The sequence below is a fragment of the Lissotriton vulgaris genome, chromosome 2_1, assembly GCF_964263255.1.
Source record: "Lissotriton vulgaris chromosome 2_1, aLisVul1.2, whole genome shotgun sequence".
Classification (NCBI taxonomy): domain Eukaryota; kingdom Metazoa; phylum Chordata; class Amphibia; order Caudata; family Salamandridae; genus Lissotriton; species Lissotriton vulgaris.
This window is the reverse complement of record NC_141687.1, coordinates 126990971-127009628: the sequence shown is the minus strand read 5'-3', so window position 1 is coordinate 127009628 and position 18658 is coordinate 126990971. Positions and strand designations below refer to the sequence as shown.

Sequence of the window (18658 nt, the reverse complement as noted above, 5' to 3'; positions counted from 1 at the left end):
ACAATTGTTCGCTTTACTCCTGCTAATCTGTAGTTAAGTGCCTGTCTCCCCCTTAAAAACATAAATAGGCTTGGACGTTGAATTGCCACTTTTGTACCACAGCACCTTTTGGGCCATCCATTACTGTGTCCGTCTAAGCATGGCGTCAGGCCTTACTGTAGTAGTGTGAAACCTGTGCTTTGGCCTGTCTTAGTAAATCCTTTTGATGGGTAAAACCTCCTTTTCAAATATTAACTTTCTCCTATGTAGGCCGTGCAATCCAAAAGGCCGGTTACATGATATATATTAAAGACCTGCAAAAATGTGATTGTCCGTGCTGTGACTTGTACCCAAAAGCTTTCTTCACTGTACAAAGGCTGACTGATTCAGTGCAACACTGGCAAGTGATATTAAATACGAATATTGCAAGCATGTGGAATTCTAAATTTTATTTTTGATTTCCTGTGATCCTCTAAAGCTGTGTAGTTTGGGTCGGTGATTGGAGCATTTAATGGAGGTGAACTGGTTTCACAAAGGCTCTGGTGTCCAGAATATGGGTCCTTAAAGTGCCATACACCCTCCAATTACTGAGATTTAGCTCCCACAAAAACAGTTGTGACTGTACCTTCATATGTTTTTACCACTTAATGACTTAGTGGTTTTTTTGAAGGATCATCTGCCCCACTTATTTAAGCCAACAGTGACGTCTGGTGTCTAAACAAGGGCAAAAGTTAACGTTCGCAATCATTCTGTTAATGTTTCTTTAGATTTTAGTTGGTCTAAACCCATCTAGTAGTTGAATTATGCAGGTTAGTCCCATGTCTTGTGATACATCACAAATTCCAAAGATTTGTTATCCACTTTAGGAACAAGTGGGTCAAATAGTACTTCGTTGTTCTAACCTTAATGAACTGTAAATCTAGTTCTGTAGTAGGGGATCTCTGTGTATAGTCCTAATCTAGTGAATAGTCCCGCCCATGTGCGTGGACCCCGGAGCAATCAAAAAAAATCTCTTAAAGTGTCGAAAAAATGGAGAACTGCACAGGCACTTAAGAGAGAATTTAAAGACCTATAATGCAGCCTATAAACAGGCTACACTGTCCAGTACTTCAACTAGAAATTCCACCAAACATCCACAAACAGCAAAGCCTGTCAAGATTTCCTTTGCCCTAGCAGCAAAAACCCTCTGAAATGATAGAGAGGAAGACATGGACAGACAAGCCCCATAGGCTGCCATTATGTGGCTCAAAACAGGATACTGTGCCTTCAAGAGAACTTTCCAGAACTTTACAGTATCCCAGAATGCACTGCAGGTCCCTTTTCACTTTCAGTTCTTTTTTCCGGCTCCTGCCAGCAGGAGCATTGAGCTCTCCCTTTTTTAAGGGTTTTTGGTGATTTTTCACTAGTTTTCTCATAGTTAAGTACTTTGTTGTACTTTAGTGCCTTTCTCCTTGGTTCTTGCTGTGAGAAGTTGGCCTGATATATGATGCTCACTAGTTCTAGTGATCACCTTGTATCAGTCCAAACAACCCTTATGGTGATTGGTTGTAAGTCAACCTTATAGACCAGCTATCCTAGTGGTAGCATGGACAAAGCAGTCTTGGGCTAAACTCTTTTGGCATGTGAAGCCAGCTGTTTTACCACATATAACCCCTTGAATACCAAGTGAAAGGACACCACACAGGTTGTTATGAAAATAAACCAGTATTAACTAACATACACCTATGAACTCTGACAATACATTTAAGTTGCACAAATTACAATGGTGCCCTAGGGGCACGACAAACCATATACTAAGTAAGTGGAATGTGAAAGTCGATCATAGGAATGGAGGTGTCCAGAGGCTGTAGGATCGCTGGGACCATGCTATACTAACTCGGTAGGTAATAGGAGGCCCACGTAACACGTGTGCAGAGTATGAACTCACACGCAAGATGCGTAACAGTGTCTATGGACAGTACAGTTAAAGAAAAGGGTGAGTACGGACAATCCTGACTAGGTAGGACTAAAACAACTGTGGAACTGGACACTAGGAGATTCAAGCTACCCTTGAGCACCGACATGCTCGTGTTACCTCACCCACAGGCTGCAGGTGCATAGGTGCCAAGTCGTGTCTGGTTCCGGCGTTGAAGTCTATGGAGCCTGGAGGAAAAGATGCTGCAGGCGGTCAGGAGGAAGATGTCCGGTGTGATCCAAGGGTGGATCAGTGAAGTGTAGAACCTGAAAGCAGAGGGGGACAATGTTCAAAGTCACTAGCCAGTGACTGGGGTGGAACCAGATGCCGTTGTCGCGATCAGGTGAGGGTGGACGCTTGTCTCTGCAGCCACGTGGACCAGGTGGTGTCTTAGACGACCAGGATGGAGGCACGAGCTGTCCCACGCAGGCTCTCGCTGTCGGCGGTGTCTGCTTCGGATTCGGAGTCAACAGGCCTTGGCAAAGGCAACCCACGAGGTGAGTGGAAACGGCGTCTGGAGTGTACCAGGAGGGTCCTGGGTGCTCCTCTTTTGGAAGGGAGCAAGGGCCAGTCTGGAGCAACCAGACCAGCAGTGAAGATTTCGGGTTTCGTCGTCTAGGAGGTCACTAGCCAGCCTGCAAGTGACCAGACAACGCGTCGAGCAGCAAACCGGCAGAAGGGCCCCATGCAGATCTCGTGGATGCTGGATGGCTGGTCTTCGGTGCAGGAGCTGCTCGGGGCTTCTCAGTCCCCAAAGCACTTGGACAAGGATACCTCTGAAGTCGTGCTGGAGCGAAGTGCTGCTTCTTTCAAGATGGCCGGTCCCACGTGTCGTCGCACCCACGGATCTCAGCTGAGCTGCAGATGTAGGTAGAGGTCGGAGAGGTCTGGGAATCCGGGTCTCGTCGGGCTCTGAAGTCTGGATCCTTGCAGGAAGACGACAAAGTTAAGCCGCTGGACGCTGATGGTGCCTGCTTGTGCAGGGTGGACACTCCTTGCCCACAAAAGAGATTTCCTCAGTCTTCTGGGGAGCAGAACGTCGAAGTCACGAGTTTCTTCTTGTAAAGTTGTTCAGGATAATCTAATTTGGAATGGGACCAGCTCCTACCTTTATCTGGCTAAAGGGGGCTGTACTACGACTAGGTCCCTCCTCTGGGTGGGGCCAGGAAGGGGGGTGGTTACACCCTCTATCCTTTGTCCGGTCTTGCGCCAGCTCTGGGGCTGGAGTGCCCCAGGAACTGGTTTAGACCGAAGTATGCACAGGGACACCTTGTGTGCCCCAGGCATGTCCCATTCCTTTCAGCCCTGTCCTACCTAATACACAAAATCCTGTCTGGGGTGGTGCTAGCACCTCCCAAGGCAGGAAACCCTTTGTCCAAGCCTCCCTCGCTGGAAGGACTCCCAGCAGCAGAAGGTCAGACTTGTGTCTGTGGTGGCAGCATCCATTTTGTGATGCTGAGGCTCGAGTTAACTTTAACCGGGGTTCAGTTACATACATGTCGTGTCCCTCTAGAAGGGTGGAATGCTACCCCCGTCGCCAGAATTGGCGAGGGGTAGTATTCCAATTCGTTTGACACCCTACTCGACATGTTTTGATAATGCTATACCAAAGTTGGCAATAACCGCGAGGATTATAATGCACTTAAGAGTATATGGTATAGCGTTATCATGGAAACAGCTAAAGGACTTGGTTCCGAAAGCTGCAGACAGGCTCAGCTCATGCTAGAGCACCATCTCACAATTCCAAGCAGCCTGCCATAGGAGTGACTGATAGGAGGATATGTGTCCATTTTAGAGTTAGATATAGGGATACTAGATATAAAGCAAAGGGTGCCCCTGTAGGGAAGTGGACCACCTAAGAAGTTTGGAGTTTTCACCCGTCATTTGGTTTAGCCATAAGAGGGGCTTATGGTCGGTCTGAATCTTGTAGTGAGTTCCAAACAAGTATGGCCTCAACTTCTTCAGGGCCCAAACCACAGCAAAGGCCTCCCTCTCAATAGCTGACCAACGTTTCTCTCTAGGGGTCAGCCTTCTACTTAGGCTGTGGGTCTGATTAGCAGGCCCACAGCCAGGGAAGTCGTAAACCAGTAAAGCAAAAAGCAAAAATCGGGGGTGACCATAGGATTGCAGACCCTACTCTCCTACACTTGCACTCTGTTTTTTGTCGAATATGCCTGCATTATTCGATAAATGCCCGGAGTGCTCCAGGAAGAAGGCCAAATCGGATTCCCATGTCCCAGAGGAGTGTGTGATCTGTCAAGGCTTCTCTGGCAGGACCCTGAAGGACAGGACGATCAGACTTCAGGGCCTCGAGGAAATAAGATTGAAGGCACAAGGTGGGTCTGGAGGGGCTTCTTCTGCCCATGCTGAGGCCTCTGGGGGGCTCCCCAGGGGCAGGAAGGCCAGCAAACGTCACCATTCTCCGCCTGGGTCCATTGCGCCCTCTACGGCGTCGAGAGGAGTGACTACAGTCTGTTCCCCATTGTCTGAGTCGAAACGACTGCGACGCTCGGCATCGAGGGATGTTACTAGACTTCAAAGTCCACGGTGACTGTTTCGTCGTCGTCGTCTATGTCTGCGTCGAGCGATCGACGTCGACAGGCCAGGTGTCGGCGCTCGCCGTCGAGGCAACTCCGCCGTTCGCCGTCTAGGCATGGAAGGTCGCCGCCGAAGAAGAGACGCTCGATGTCAGGGGGCCGGCGCTCGACGTCTGGTCGCCGTTCTTTGACGTCAAAGAGGTGGAAGGAGGCCTGACGCCGTGCGAAGTTCGCCAACGTCCCAGGCTGGTAGAGGAGGTTCACCGGGCTCGGTGTATTCCGAGGTGTATACCCCGTCGGGGAAGGTGACTCCTACTCCTCCTCCGTTGCCTCCACCACAACCTGGGCCAGGGTTGCCAGTGAAGCCACCTTCAGTTCCACAGAGGTCGACTTTGTTGCCTATTCTTCCGACGCCTCCCAAGGGTACGCCTAAACCGAAGGCCCTGTCCAAGCCCAAGTCACCCGCTCAGGTGGATCCGGTTGATCGTCCTCGGCCGAGGAAGTCACGTTCACGCTCCGGCCGGAGAGGAAGATCATGGAGTCGTCATAGATCCTCCATCCAGATCAAGGCGTCGCCATAGGAGGCGGGGGTCTAGGTCCTGCACGGACTCTTCCAGGACCCATTCCTACTCGCCGACCTTATCGGACTCCCCTGAGACCAAGGTTTCTCCAGTGGATGATATTGCCACTTTCCAGGAGGTCCTCCTGAGTGGGGTTGGGTATCGCTGTGACTGCTCCTACACCTTCGGAGTCAGTGATATTCGAGACTCTTCACAAGAGGCATCTGTCTCGCCCTCTTCTATCACTAGTACCTGGATTGCGGGAACCTGCAGAGGAGCGGTTCCTCACGCCAGCGGTGGTGAAGGCCGCTCCCTCCCGACTTCTAAAGAAGTACAGGGCCCCGGATTCGGACCCTCCCTTTCTGAGAGTAGATCCGGTACCGGATTAGGTGATGGTGACGGCGGCCAGGAAATTACACTCTACCTCCCCGTCCTCCACCATGCCACCAGATAAAGAAAGTCTATGGATCGACTCAGCTAGAAGGAAGGCGTGTGGGACCGCATCCACAGCCATGAAGGCGTCTAGCGATACAGTTCTGCTGGGATGTTATGACCGGGCGCTATGGGTCTCCCTGCAACAGTTCGTGGAACTGCTACCGAGAGACAAGAGGGAGGACTTCCAAGAGATTCTCAAGGAAGGGATGCTGGTGTCCAATCAGGTCATCAGCGCGGATGCCTCCTTGTTGGCTGCCCATGGTTACTTTCAATAATCTCAGACGGGAATGGACACTTGTATCTACCATAACCATTGGTTATTTGTTGACAACACTCATAGACGCTGAGATGTTAAACGTGCGGTTTATCTTTTGTCTGGACACTTCTACTCTTCTCAGAGGTTGCCTCGGGTGAGGCTGGCATATAGCACGGCGTTTGTTAACCCGATGAATATGCTATGACGCTAGAGAAGGGGCGGACAAAAGATAAACCGCACGTTTAACATCTCAGCGTCTTATGAGGGTTGTCAACAAATAACCAATGGTTATGGTAGATACAAGTGTCCATTCCCATCTGTGATTATTGAAGGTACCTATTCAGGGGAACTGAATGGACGCAAATTCCTCTTCCCTCCCATGATCAGAATGCCCATGGTTACTGCCATGGAATCAATCAACGGCGACATGCCTGGCTCCGGCTCACGTCACTCAAGCCGGAGGCCCAGCAGCGGGTGGCAAACCTGCCCTTTTCCGGGGATACCTTATTCCGAAAACACGCAGATGCTGAGATGGCCCGCATGAAGGCGGAGGCTGAGACCCTTACGGCTGTGGGCTTGGAGAAGCCCGAAGAGAAGTCCTACCGGCCGTTCCAGAGGCGCTACGGCGCACAAGGAAGAGGACGGAGACAGTCTTCGGGACAGCAGCAGTTCCGGAGACCCTTCCAGAAACGACAGAAGGGTAGAGGGTGACAGCAGTCCTCTACCACGGAGAAGGGCATGGCCGGGTCTCGTTACTTCCCCTTCATCCGTTACCCGCTCCGGTGGGGGGAAGCGTTCAATTTTTTTTCTGGCAGAGTGGAGAAAAATTACTCAGGACCAGTGGGTGCTGAATATTGTTTGCAATGGATACAGTCTTCGGTTCATCAGCCCTCCTCCAGCGATCCCTCCGGTCAGCTCGCAGTATCAACTGCGCGAGCTCCAGGCGGAGGCCGATATCCTGTTAAGGAAAAGGGCGATAGAAGACGTACATCTGTCTCAAAGAGGAAGAGGTCTGTACTCCCAGTTCTTCCTGGTTCGCAAGAAGGACCAGAACGAGTTCAGGCCCATTCTGGACTTGCGGCAGGCAAACCACTGGATTCGCAGAGAAAAGTTTTGCATGCTGTCCTTGCATCAGATTTATCCTCAGTTTCAACAGGGAGACTGGCTTTGTGCCATAGACCTAAAGGATGCTTACTTCCACGTGCCCATCTTGTGCAAACACAGGAAGTTTCTGCGATTTCAAGTCTGCACCAATCATTACCAGTACACAGTGCTGCCATTCGGGCTGAAATCTGCGCCCAGAACATTCTCTAAGTGCATGGCAGTGGTAGCGGCACACCTCAGGAAGAACAAGGTGTTTGTCTACCCGTACCTGGACGATTAGTTGATCAAGGCCTCCTCCTTCTCAGAAGCTCAAACACACTTCCAGAAGACTTGCGTTCTCTTTATAAGTTGGGGTTGTACATCAACATGTCCAAGTCTGTCCCGGTCCAGTGCATTCAGTACTTGGGAGCCACCATCAATACGCTGTCAGCATGCGTGTCTCCTTCGGAGGAGCGACGATGATCGATCCTTCGGAAGGCTCAGGCTCTTATGACCGCTCCCATCTACAACAGTGGGGACGGTGTCTTCTCTACTGGGGTCGATGGCCTCTTGTATCTTCCTCACTCCTCATGCACGGCTACACATGAGACCTCTGCAGGAGTGCTTGGAGGACCAATGGGACCAGAGGAAAGGATCTTGGGACGACCAGATACGACTGTCTCTGCATGCTCGTCAGTCTCTGAAGTGGTGGTGTTCAGCGGAGAATCTCCTCGGAGGGGTTCCCTTCCACAAGGACATTACCACTCAAACTATTGTGACGGATGCCTCGCTCCACCCCAGGGGAGCGCATTCGGGAGACTTACAGATTCAAGGAACGTGGTCTCCGATGGAGTCCACGTATCACATCAATTTCCTGGAACTCGGAGCTGTTCACTTGGCGCTGAAGGCTTTTCAGCCATCCTTCCAGACCACCTCTCTGCTTGTACAGACGGACAATACGACCACAATGTATTACCTTAACAAGCAGGGGGGCTCGAGATCGTGCACCCTGTCTCGGGAGGCGCAGACGGTCCGGCACTGGCTTCTGGCCAGAGGATTGACTATAACGGCTACCCATCTATCAGGTGTGCAGAATGTTCAGGCAGACTCACTGAGCAGACTAATTCAGGAAAACCACGAATGGGTCATAAACAACGAAGTACTAGGAGAAGTTTTCGAAAGGTGGGGGACTCCAGACGTAGATCTGTTCGCCACCGCAGAAAACAGCAAATGCCGAGACTTCGCCTCCAGGTACTACCAGCAAGGGACGCTGGGGAATGCGCTATGGATCAGCTTTGTGTACGCTTTTCCACCCATTCCCCTGATTCCAGCGGTGCTCATCAAGCTGTCCCAGTCCCAGGGCACGGATGATCCTGATTGCCCCGGAATGGCCCAGGCAGTGGTGGTTCACGGACCTGCTTCACCGGTCTCTCCTTCAGCACATACGGCTGCCGTGCAGGCCGGACCTTCTCACGAAGTTCGGAGGGCAGATGTTGCACCCCAACCTCTCGTCTTTGAGTTTGGCGGCATGGCTCCTGAGAGAGTGCAATATGGCCACTTGAATCTGCCCGAAGATTGCATGGACATACTAAAGGAGTCTAAGCGACCTTCCACTCGGACATCCTATGCTTACAAGTGGAAGAGGTTTTGTATCTGGTGTGCGTCCAAGAACTTTGACCCAACGAAGTGCAAGGAAGATGTCATCCTTCCTTACCTTCTACATTTGGCGCGGTCTGGCCTTAATGTTCTAAGCAGTCCATCTCTAGGTGGATTGTGTCCTGCATACAACTGTTACCAGAAAGCTTATAAGACCGTAGGAGGTAAGCCTAAGGCTCATTCCACCAGGGGCAAAGCTGCCACGACAGCCTTGCTCCGTAATGTGCCGATTGCAGAAATTTGCAAGGCGGCCACTTGGAAGTCGGTTCATACCTTTGCTAAGCATTACTGTCTGGACACTGATGCCAGGGCAGATGCTCAGGTTGGACAGGCTTCGCTGCGGAATTTGTTTGCACAATAGTGGTGTTGATTTCTTTCTCCACCGCCGCTTTGGTGTGGGGGGATGGGCTTGCCATTCTATTCACTAGATTAGGACTATACACAGATCCCCTACTACAGAAGTTGTTTCTGTCCTGTAGCTCCAGTTCTGTAGTAGGGGTATCTCTGTTATAGTCATAAGCGCCCGCCCTCCTCCCCGGTGGAGAGAGATTCATGTAAGGAATACTACAGGTCTGGCGTGTTACGCCTTCAAAAAGAACTGAAAGTAAAAGGGACCTGCAGTGCATTCTAGTAAACTGTGAAGTTCTTTAAAGTTCTCTTAAAGGCACAGTATCCTGTTTTGAGCCACATAATGGCAGCCTATGGGGCTTGTCTGTCCATGTCTTCCTCTCTCATTTCAGAGGGTTTTTGCTGCTAGGGCAAAGGAAATCTGGACAGGCTTTGCTGTTTGTGTATTTTTGGTGGCATTTCTAGTTGAAGTACTGGACAGTGTAGCCTGTTTATAGGCTGCATTATATGTCTTTAAATTCTCTCTTAAGTGTCTGTGCCAGGGGTCTCCAACCGGTCGATCGCGAGCTACCGGTAGCTCGCCGAACCCCCATGAGTAGCTCGCGCCTTGCATCTCAATTTTGTAGCCTGTTATTGTCATTTATTATTCTTGGGCCTTTTTTTACAGCCGTTACCTGCCCTCACCAAACCCAACTGCTCAGATTGGCCTAACTGAGCTTAGCTGGGGCGGGGCAGGTGAAAGATGATGACGCTATTGCTGATATTAGCCTCCAGTCCATGCTACCGGCCTTTCACAGCCTGGCACAGCGCTCTTGATCCAGCACGACGTGTGCTGGTGCGAAGCAGCAGGTCCTGGGAAAGCCTGCTAGCATGCAGGTGGTGCAAGCAGTATCGAACTGCAACGAACCCGCGTAACCTGCTTTTTTTCTCTCCCTGGCAGGCCAGCGCCTGCAGGTCTCATCACAGGGGCAGAACACGTGGCGCATAGCGTGGTGCGATGGGCCCACTAACAACAGACACTGTGTCCGGAGTGGCGAGCAGGGACAGTGAAGCGGAGGCTAGTGCGAGTGATGAAGGGGTCTAAACACCAGCCGGGGGAAGGGAGAGAACAAAGACGAATGAGAAGGGTGGTCGAGGAAGGTCGTGCTGCGTGGAGGTTCGAGAAGCAGGTAGCTGTGAGAGGGAAGGGCGGAGGAGGAAGAAAGGCAGATGAGAGTGAGAGACAAGCGAGGAGCAGATCAATCGCTAAGGTAAGAATTATACCTCCTAATGCGCTGTTCTCCAGACTGGAGCCTCCTGTACTGTAAACGTGTTGCAGCCGCAAGTATGCCACGGACACTTGAAGATTCGAGTGAGCTGAGCGATTTGAGTAAGGCAGCTCCGGGCTGTATGGTTAGCAGGCTACGCCGCAAATTCAGTAATGGCACGGATCGCAGCGCTGGTGCAGACAGCTCACAGCTCTCGTGCAGGCAGTTCACAGCACTGGTGCAGGCAGTTCACAGCACTGGTGCAGGCAGTTCACAGCACTGGTGCAGGTAGTTCACAGCGCAGCTTCAGGCAGTTCACACTGGCCCGGAACACCACTGTGCTACCTCTGCTGTTATAAATGTTAGCCGGGCCCTACCTAGTACCGAATGCAATTGTTTCAAAGAAGTGTGACCCGCAGATTTCAGAGCCATGAGGCTGCCAGGACATTATCACTGGTCGGCCCCGCACTGAACTGTCAGGACAGCTGCAGCCCGATCACTGTGTGGAGGTCGCGGGCCGGGTGGCAAATGGTATCGGAATCACGGCCTCGCCTGAGCTCAGCCTGTCTGCAGTGCCGCAGCTAAGGGCCAGAGTGAGTTGCTGCCTAGAACCGCCGCCCGTCTGTAGCCTCCGGACACACAGACACTGAGACTCCTCTGCAGCCGGGCCGCGACCCAAGTGAGTTTCATGATGGTCCTGATGCTCATTTCCCTGACGGTATATTATAAACCCCCGTTATTGTGTCCGGTATCATTGCCATTGGTGGTGCCATATTTGTGTCGCTTCTGGTGGTTATCCTCGCAGACCCCTTATCATTGTCATCTTTGATGCTTTGTTATTGCCCCACCTGATAACATAGCTCCTCTGATTCGCTCTCTGCCCTCTCTGTTGGCTTATTATTATCCCCCATCTGAAGCGCCACTTTTATTCTCCTGGACGCCCTGTTAATGTCTTATCAAATTTGCTGTTATTCCTGCCACTGATGCTCTGTCATTAACACCTCTGAGGCCCTATGGTTGTCCTTTCTGATGCGATGGTATCCCCCTTAATGTCCTCTTAACGCCCCCTCTGATGCAGTATCATTGCCCTGCCCGAAGTAGTATGATTTCCTTATGTATTGCCCTGTTATTAACCCATTCCATGTGTTATTATTATCCTACCTTATGCCGTTATTGCCTGTTCTATCTCCCTGTTAATGCCCCTTCTGATGCCTCATTGCTGCCAACTCTGATGCCAGTATTTCCCTCTCTATTGTCCCATTAATGACTCGTCTGATGTCTCATTATTGTCGCCTCTGATGCCTCATCTTGCCCTCTCTCATGTGTTTATTGCCTGCTCTATTCTCTGTTAATGTACCCTATACTGACTTCTTATTGCCCCCTCCAATGTTGTCATTTCCCTGTCTGAGGCCCCGTTATTTCCCCCTCCCTGGCTCCAGGTGTCTGCCCTGTCCCTGGTATGTTTTATTTGAGGCCTCCGGGCAGGAATTTCAATGATGGTGGGGGCAAGAGAGCAGTAAGGAGTTTTATGGTTGGTAATGATGGCTTGGAAGAAATTAGGCTTAAAGTCAATGAAACTGGGCGTGGGAGGGGTCTCTCAAAAATGTGCAAGTTTCCTAGCCTTCAGTAGCTCGCGACAATTTTCACTGCTCCGAAGTAGCTCTCACTACAGAAAAGGTTGGAGACCCCTGGTCTGTGCAGTTCTGCATTTTTTCGACACTTTAAGAGATTATTTTAGATTGCTCCGGGGTCCACGCACATGCGCTGGACTATTCACTAGATTATGACTATAACAGAGATACATACCCCTACTACAGAACTGGAGTTACAGGACAGAAACTACTCCTTTTCCAGAATTGGTATCTGCTGTACTTTAACATGTCAGCCACCCATACAGAGAGCGGAGATGTTTATGGTATTAATCTTTAAATATATAATGTAAATATAAATAGGACGGTGGCTCCCAGATATATTGTAAATATAAATAGGACGGTGGCTCCCAGAGCAGAGGTCAGAGTTAAGACTTATTCACCAAGAGCCAAACGTCAAAAAGGTGGTGATGGCTTGCGTAATGGATAGCAAAATGTTCCCTACTTGTTTAGTAGGATTTCAAACCGCTTGAAGCTTCGAAAGTTTGGATTAGGAAAATTCTAAATTGAAACCACTGCGTTTTGCTACTTGACATGAGCAGCACTGGGGGTCATGCAAGTGAACTACTAATATATGTATTCTGCTCGAAACTTTGTTTGGAATGACTTGCGTCTGTGGTTCTGTCCCAGGCCATATGTAGAGAATAACAGAACAAATAATAATCCACATTTGTAAAGCGCATCGCCCGTAAGGGTCTCTAGGCGTTGGTGGCCGTCGGGAAGATTAAGCAAGCTATTGCCCAGAGTCACATGGTGCTGGGCTAATCTGCCGGGGATTGCACCGTGGTCATCCCCCCCCCTCCCCCAGTCATTCGCCCTAGCTGCGGCGCCACACCTTTTCCCTCCCTGAACAAATAACAATATGGAAAAGGTGATTAAAATCTGCTTAGCAGTTTTTTAAAAAGGGTGCTTTCCTCATGCTGCACTGAATTGGAGGCTGCGTGATTTTGTCATGTTTGAGGGAGAAAAAAAATTCTCTCTCCTTGCAGTAGTTTTTAAATGTACAATACAATTAGTATTATCATGTTGGACCATATAATATACAACATAGCACATAGTTTAAAGCTTCTAAACAGTAATGCACAATGATAATTATCAGTGTTCCTCACACCTTTCCCCGTATACCAACACAAACCATATATTTGAATTGTGGCTACACTGGTGGGCTTGATTTCTTTAGTTAATGTTTATAATGTTTTACATTACTGGACTCCTTAAAGTAATTAGTTATTGCTTTTACATGTTAGCAACTTCAATATCTTGAAAACAAGGCCTTTCATATTTCAGTGTAATGTAATGTGTTTGAAAGTGGCAGAAAGGAAGTGCTGCTTATAATTTTATTTACTTTTATACATTAAAAACATTTTTTTTAGGTTCTAGCCCAGAACTCTGGTTTTGATCCACAAGAGACGCTGGTTAAAATTCAGACAGAATATATGGAATCTAGCCAACTCATTGGTGTGGATTTAAACACCGGTAAGACATTTTTTTCCATTCTATTCGCCCATTCCTTATTTGGACCAATTCTTAGTGGGTTTTTTTTTCTTAAATTGATACAAAAGGCAGATTACTAAAGGATTCACATTTCAGGACTTCAGGTACGATGGTTTGGTTTCTAGTTCTCTCTGAAGAGGTATTTGGTAATAATCCTTAACTGAAACCTAGTAGTAGGCCCGAGTTGCGTTTAAATGATATAGAGCTAGGCATCTTCGGGTTTTAAAAAATAATTCTCTCCCCCTGACACCCAGATCTTTAATAAATCTTGCTATACATCCGAAGAAAATGTACTTAAATTTGATATGTATAGTCATCTGTAGTTTTGTACTTCAGGTGAACCAATGGTTGCAGCAGATGCTGGTGTCTGGGACAACTACAGTGTTAAGAAGCAGCTGTTGCACTCCTGGTAAGTAACACTATTACAATCACATTCCTTTGAGTAACTAGCATATCTCCTTTTCAGCCATGCATTTTTTGCAGTGCATTGTTAAACCTGTTTCTCCTACTTCTTGATGTAAAGGGGTGTTGATTTACTCTTAAAGGAGTTGGCCTGTTTTATGTGAGGAATAAAGTTGCTGTTCTGTTTTTCAGTCACACTCTGATAGCGTTTCTTAAACATGGGGTTTGCACAGCCTACTTGAGGTTTTGTAACTTTCTCGAACTAATACTGTGTTTATGGGAGTGTATGTGTGTGTGTGTATAATTTTCTGTATATTTACACATTTAATATGCTGTATGCATTTGAAATTAAAGGGTAAAAGTTGGTATCCATAGCGTGATTTGAGGGAGCAGAGCAAATACAAAAATCAATCTCGTATAGGCGATTGGTTGTCTCAGTTGAAGTGCTTGTATGTGCCAACAAAAGGAAAAGCTTGCATTGTGAGCTAAGGACAGTGATACTTTGAGTCTAGCAGATTGCTCAATCTTTTTGGAAATGAAACCAACGTTTTAAAAGCTCCAGCCTGCCTGTTAACATTTTTACAATTCTATTTTCAAATTAACCAAATTTGTGTTTTGCTTAATGTATACTCTTTTTCTTGTTTTGTGGTCCAAACATTAGACATTTCTTTGGTCAGTTGTCCCTGGCCTCCACAAGTAATGGAGTGTGGGTACAAAAAGTTAAAATCTAAACGTTTAGTTTAGTTGCCCGTAGGCTTTAAACAGCTGTTTTTACTATGTCATGTAGACAGAAAAGCTAGTCTGTGTCCTAATGCCACAGAAAACAGCAGTTTGATATGCTCCTGATTGTTTTAAATCAAGTGCTCCTAAGCTAGTAAATGCTGTTAGTTTAACATTTTATAGTTAGTTTAAAACCTCCGTGTATGATTCACAAAGTCAACTGCTTGAATGGCACACTTAGTAAGCTCAGCTGCTGAGACCTGATGCTGAAGGCCATCATGTCACCTGGAATCTAGGGTACAAAGTTATGTACGCTTTTGCGATTGCTTGATATCCCCCACTAAAATGTGATGCTTGTAAGGTTACTGTGCTCTCGTTAGTATGCAGCTGTTAGACTGTAAATGAGAGAACAGTCATAAAATACTGCTTTTCCCGTGAAAGACAGTGGGATCTAAAACTGTTAAACATAATACGCAGCCACATCATTTCTGAAGATGGCATTCTGAATCGGTTTCAGTCCTAGCATAACCTTTACCTTACTATCTGGGTTAAGTGCCCAAAAGAATAACTTAACTATCCAGCTGGTGTGTAGTGAACCCAAGGTAACAGTTGTAAATGACTGATTTATCTCTAGTGTCCCTCCCTTTGGATTGTGTTGATTCCGCAACCCATTTAATTTTCATAACAGTTGTAACTCAGTTACTAAAAGACTTCAGAAACTCACCCCTTAATTCGGTAATGCGATGGGTAATTTGATGCATTTTTTTGTTTATGATTCTGATGTTGTGTGGGTGCTGTTAAGAGGGTTTAAAGAAATAGGTCAACTATTTTTACATAAGACAAACTTACAGACCTTGATGTGCAGTGCATTCACTTTGCTGTAAATGCTTACTTTCTCTGGCAAATTAAAAAAAAATACTTATCACCATTTCAAAAGCCAATTTGAAATTAAGTTCTTAAATTCTAAAACTTTCATAGGCAAAAGATTTTACCTAAGGTTAAAAGTTGTCTTTGTCTTTCAGCACTGTGATTGCTAGCAATATCCTCTTGGTGGATGAAATCATGAGAGCGGGCATGTCATCACTTAAAGGATGAAGTTTCTCATATGAAGAAATGACCATGAATTGGATGCGAACCTGTCCTTCTTGGTTGAAGTCTGCAGTGTTGGCCCCAGCATTTTACAACAGTGTTGGGAGTGGCAGTTGGAGCTGTTAATCGTCATGTCTATTAAATACAGTCATAGCTTTTTCATTGCATCACATGACACTCAAATCGGTTATTTATTATTTTTTTTTTATTGCACTTAGACCTATAAATTGACTGCAGTGTTTATACCTAATTAAAACAAAAACTAACTTAATTTTCACTTGAGTTTGTGCCTGGAATGACCTACCTCGGTTCTCGGAGCATGATTAATTTGCCCTATTCACGTTTGGGCTCCCAGCCCTGTTAGAAAATTGTGGTGATAACAAAGGCTTTGCGAGCAACTCTCACCACCTCGCTTTTACTCTTTGCACTGGAGGCTTAATTGCTAGAAGTGACTTTGTGGATATTCTTAGTGTTCTGGCTGAGTGAGCTAGAAAATTAGACTACCTTTGGCAGTAGTAGCAATCAGTTGGCAAGAGACAACCAAACGATGTGTTGTAATGGCCATATTGTACGAGAACACAGCTAATCAATCAGTTTACTACAGCTTAGTGCAGCCACTTGTTGGGAAGCATGGAATATCCGCGTTACATTTTAAATTTCAGTGCACATAAAGTACACTTCTCTCTGAACGAATTCATAGAAATAAGTAATCAAATTAAATATGGTTATCCTGTAACCCCTAGAGAAAGCAGTGCCTCTTGAATTTTTTTTTTTTTTTTTTTAAGGCGAGTGGTACTTGCTACGGCTGTGCTTCAAGTATAGTACATGTTTTGTTTTTTAGCTCAGAGTATGTCCAAGTGTGTTTAATCATTAAATCTTAGCAAAAAAATGTAAGTGCCTAAGGACCTCTGAGCCTATACAAATTATTTTTTGTTGCAAAAATATAACCAAGTGATAAGATGGCTGGCCACTGTTATGCCCCATGGTTGACTTAATTCTAAGTTGTAATTTCCAGTCCACAATACTAGTAATTTTGCTGTGCACAAGTTTAAAACCATTGCTTGTTGTCTGCATATTGTTAATACTTAATCTTTCAGATAATAAAACCCATTATCAACCAGATTATATAGCATGTGAGACTGAACTACACTGGCACAACTTATTTGGGCTATATTCGTCTGCGGAGCCATTCTCTCAACATGCTATCTTTGTTAATCATCAAACATTAGAACACCTTCAGCATGGTGGGTTTGCATAAGGCTGAGCCTCCAGGCAGTTTATACATGCAAGTGTCTTATAATAAACTGGCGAATATATAGTTCTGCATCAAAACTACAGCTACGATTTGCTTCCGTTATCAGATCACTAACCATTTTAACAGAGCACTCGCTATAGCTGTTGAATGTATTTCATTAGTACAGCTCTGTTCCAGTAAAATAGGCTAGTACCATTTACCAGTGACAATGCCTTAAGATAGCTACACCAAGCTCAGAGCTGTCAGTGTGGAGAGATCTAAAACTGGAAGGCTAACTACCAACAGCAAATTCAAAGGAGCCTTGAGCAAGTCTCCCATCGCATTTTGGTGTACCGTTGCAATCTAAAATCAGTGAACTGGTAGAGAACTCTTGAGTTCTGTAGATGGGGAATCTGTTATAGTCATAATCTGTGAATAGTCCCGCCCATGTGCGTGGACACCGAAGCAATCAAAATAGTCTCTTAACTTGTCCCCTTCTGCATTGACACTTGAGAGAAAATCAACGACAAATAATGCAGCCTGATATTAACAAGGCTACATTGGCCAGCACTTCATCCTGAAGTGAAAACGGATAGCCAAACTATATAGAAATTTACACACTTTACAGAGTTTCACACAAACTCCCCATCACAAAAATCCTTTGTTATGATAGAGAGGACGGGTTGGACAGACAAACCCCATAGGCTGCCATTATGTGAATGGAAAAGGGGATACCATGCCTTTAAGGAACCCTCCAGAGACCCTCAGTTATCCCATAATGCACAGCCAAAGGCAAGTTACTTTCAGTTTTTTCCTGCTCCTGCTAGCAGGACCCTGGAGCATCGATCTCCACCTTTGTTGGTATAACTTCAATTTTGGAGCTTTTTGAAAAGTTTTAGTGTTTCACTCGACGTCTGGGGCCCTTATCTGCCATCTTCTGTCCTTTTTGAGCAGCTAAGCCACCTCTTCCTTGTCAAAATGCCAGCTTTATTTCACTAGTGCCCTGTGTGTGGCAGGAAGAAGGCCAAGTCAGACTCCCACAGAGTATGCATACTGTCTTTAATCTACTCATGTTCCTGACTCCCGTGTCATCCGCAAGTCATTTTCCAGGAGGACCCTGCATGACTGGGAGAAGATTCGTCTTCAAGGCCTGGAGCACAGAAGACAGGATGCATGTGGGACCTCTGGGCATGGAGGGAATCTATCGGTTTCCTCTTCCCGTGATTCGGCCTCTGGGGGGGGGGGGGGGTCCCCAGTCACAAGAAAGCCCAGAAGCGACATTGGTCCGGGTTGAGGCGACACCACTGTTTGCCGTTGACGCGCAGGTAGACATCGAGGGAGATCTTCGATGTTGAGGAGAGAGTCGACATCTAGGAGCAGGTCAAGCTCTCTGGTCAGCATTTCAACATCTGACAGCAGTAGGTGAGGGCGGCGCAGACTTTCTTCATCGGGGGATACGGCTTCCAAGGTGCCATCTTCAAGGCCTACCCGTAAGAGGAGGAGAGATCCGTTCCTCACTCTGAATACTCCTGGACCTATTAATCATCTAGGTCTCTGGAGACTGCCCAACCTGTGGTCCCTTATCTGTTACCTCCACGGCCTTGGACCCTGACGCCTCTGCCTTCCTCCTCCACCTCTGCTGCTTCCTCAGGCTCTGCTCAGACTGCCACAGCCTCAACCACCGATGCCTGTGCCCAAAAGGCCAAGATCTCGCTCCCGAACGAGGCACCGCTCTTAGCCGGCACAGGTCTTCCACCAGATCTCCACATCGCTGCCGCCGTGAATGATCACGCTCAAGATGCACTAGGGACACTGATTCTTCTAGTGGTGGCAAATGTTTTCCGATCTTGTCGGACTCTCCTCCTTCGATGGTATCTCCTGTCGAAGACATGCCTTTCACGATGTGCTGCTAAGGGGAGCGCTAAACTGGGGATTGCACTGGCTGCGCCTACCCCCTCCACTTCTGTCATCTTCAAGACACTGCAACAGAAGCAACTCTCACGCCCCCTGCTTCC

At 47.4% G+C, this 18658-nt stretch overlaps 1 protein-coding gene across 1 annotated transcript in view; it reads left to right on the top strand.

Annotated features, from left to right (window-relative positions):
- The window catches only part of CCT6A (chaperonin containing TCP1 subunit 6A), a 35509-nt gene extending 19829 nt beyond the window's left edge, over positions 1–15680 (top strand). Inside the window, exons 12-14 of the mRNA XM_086954576.1 lie at positions 13078–13180; positions 13535–13607; positions 15343–15680. Of these exons, the coding sequence (XP_086810702.1) occupies positions 13078–13180; positions 13535–13607; positions 15343–15415 (249 nt within the window). The 3' untranslated portion in view covers positions 15416–15680. The remainder of the gene's footprint in view (positions 1–13077; positions 13181–13534; positions 13608–15342) is intronic.
- Positions 15681–18658: the final 2978 nt, after the last annotated feature.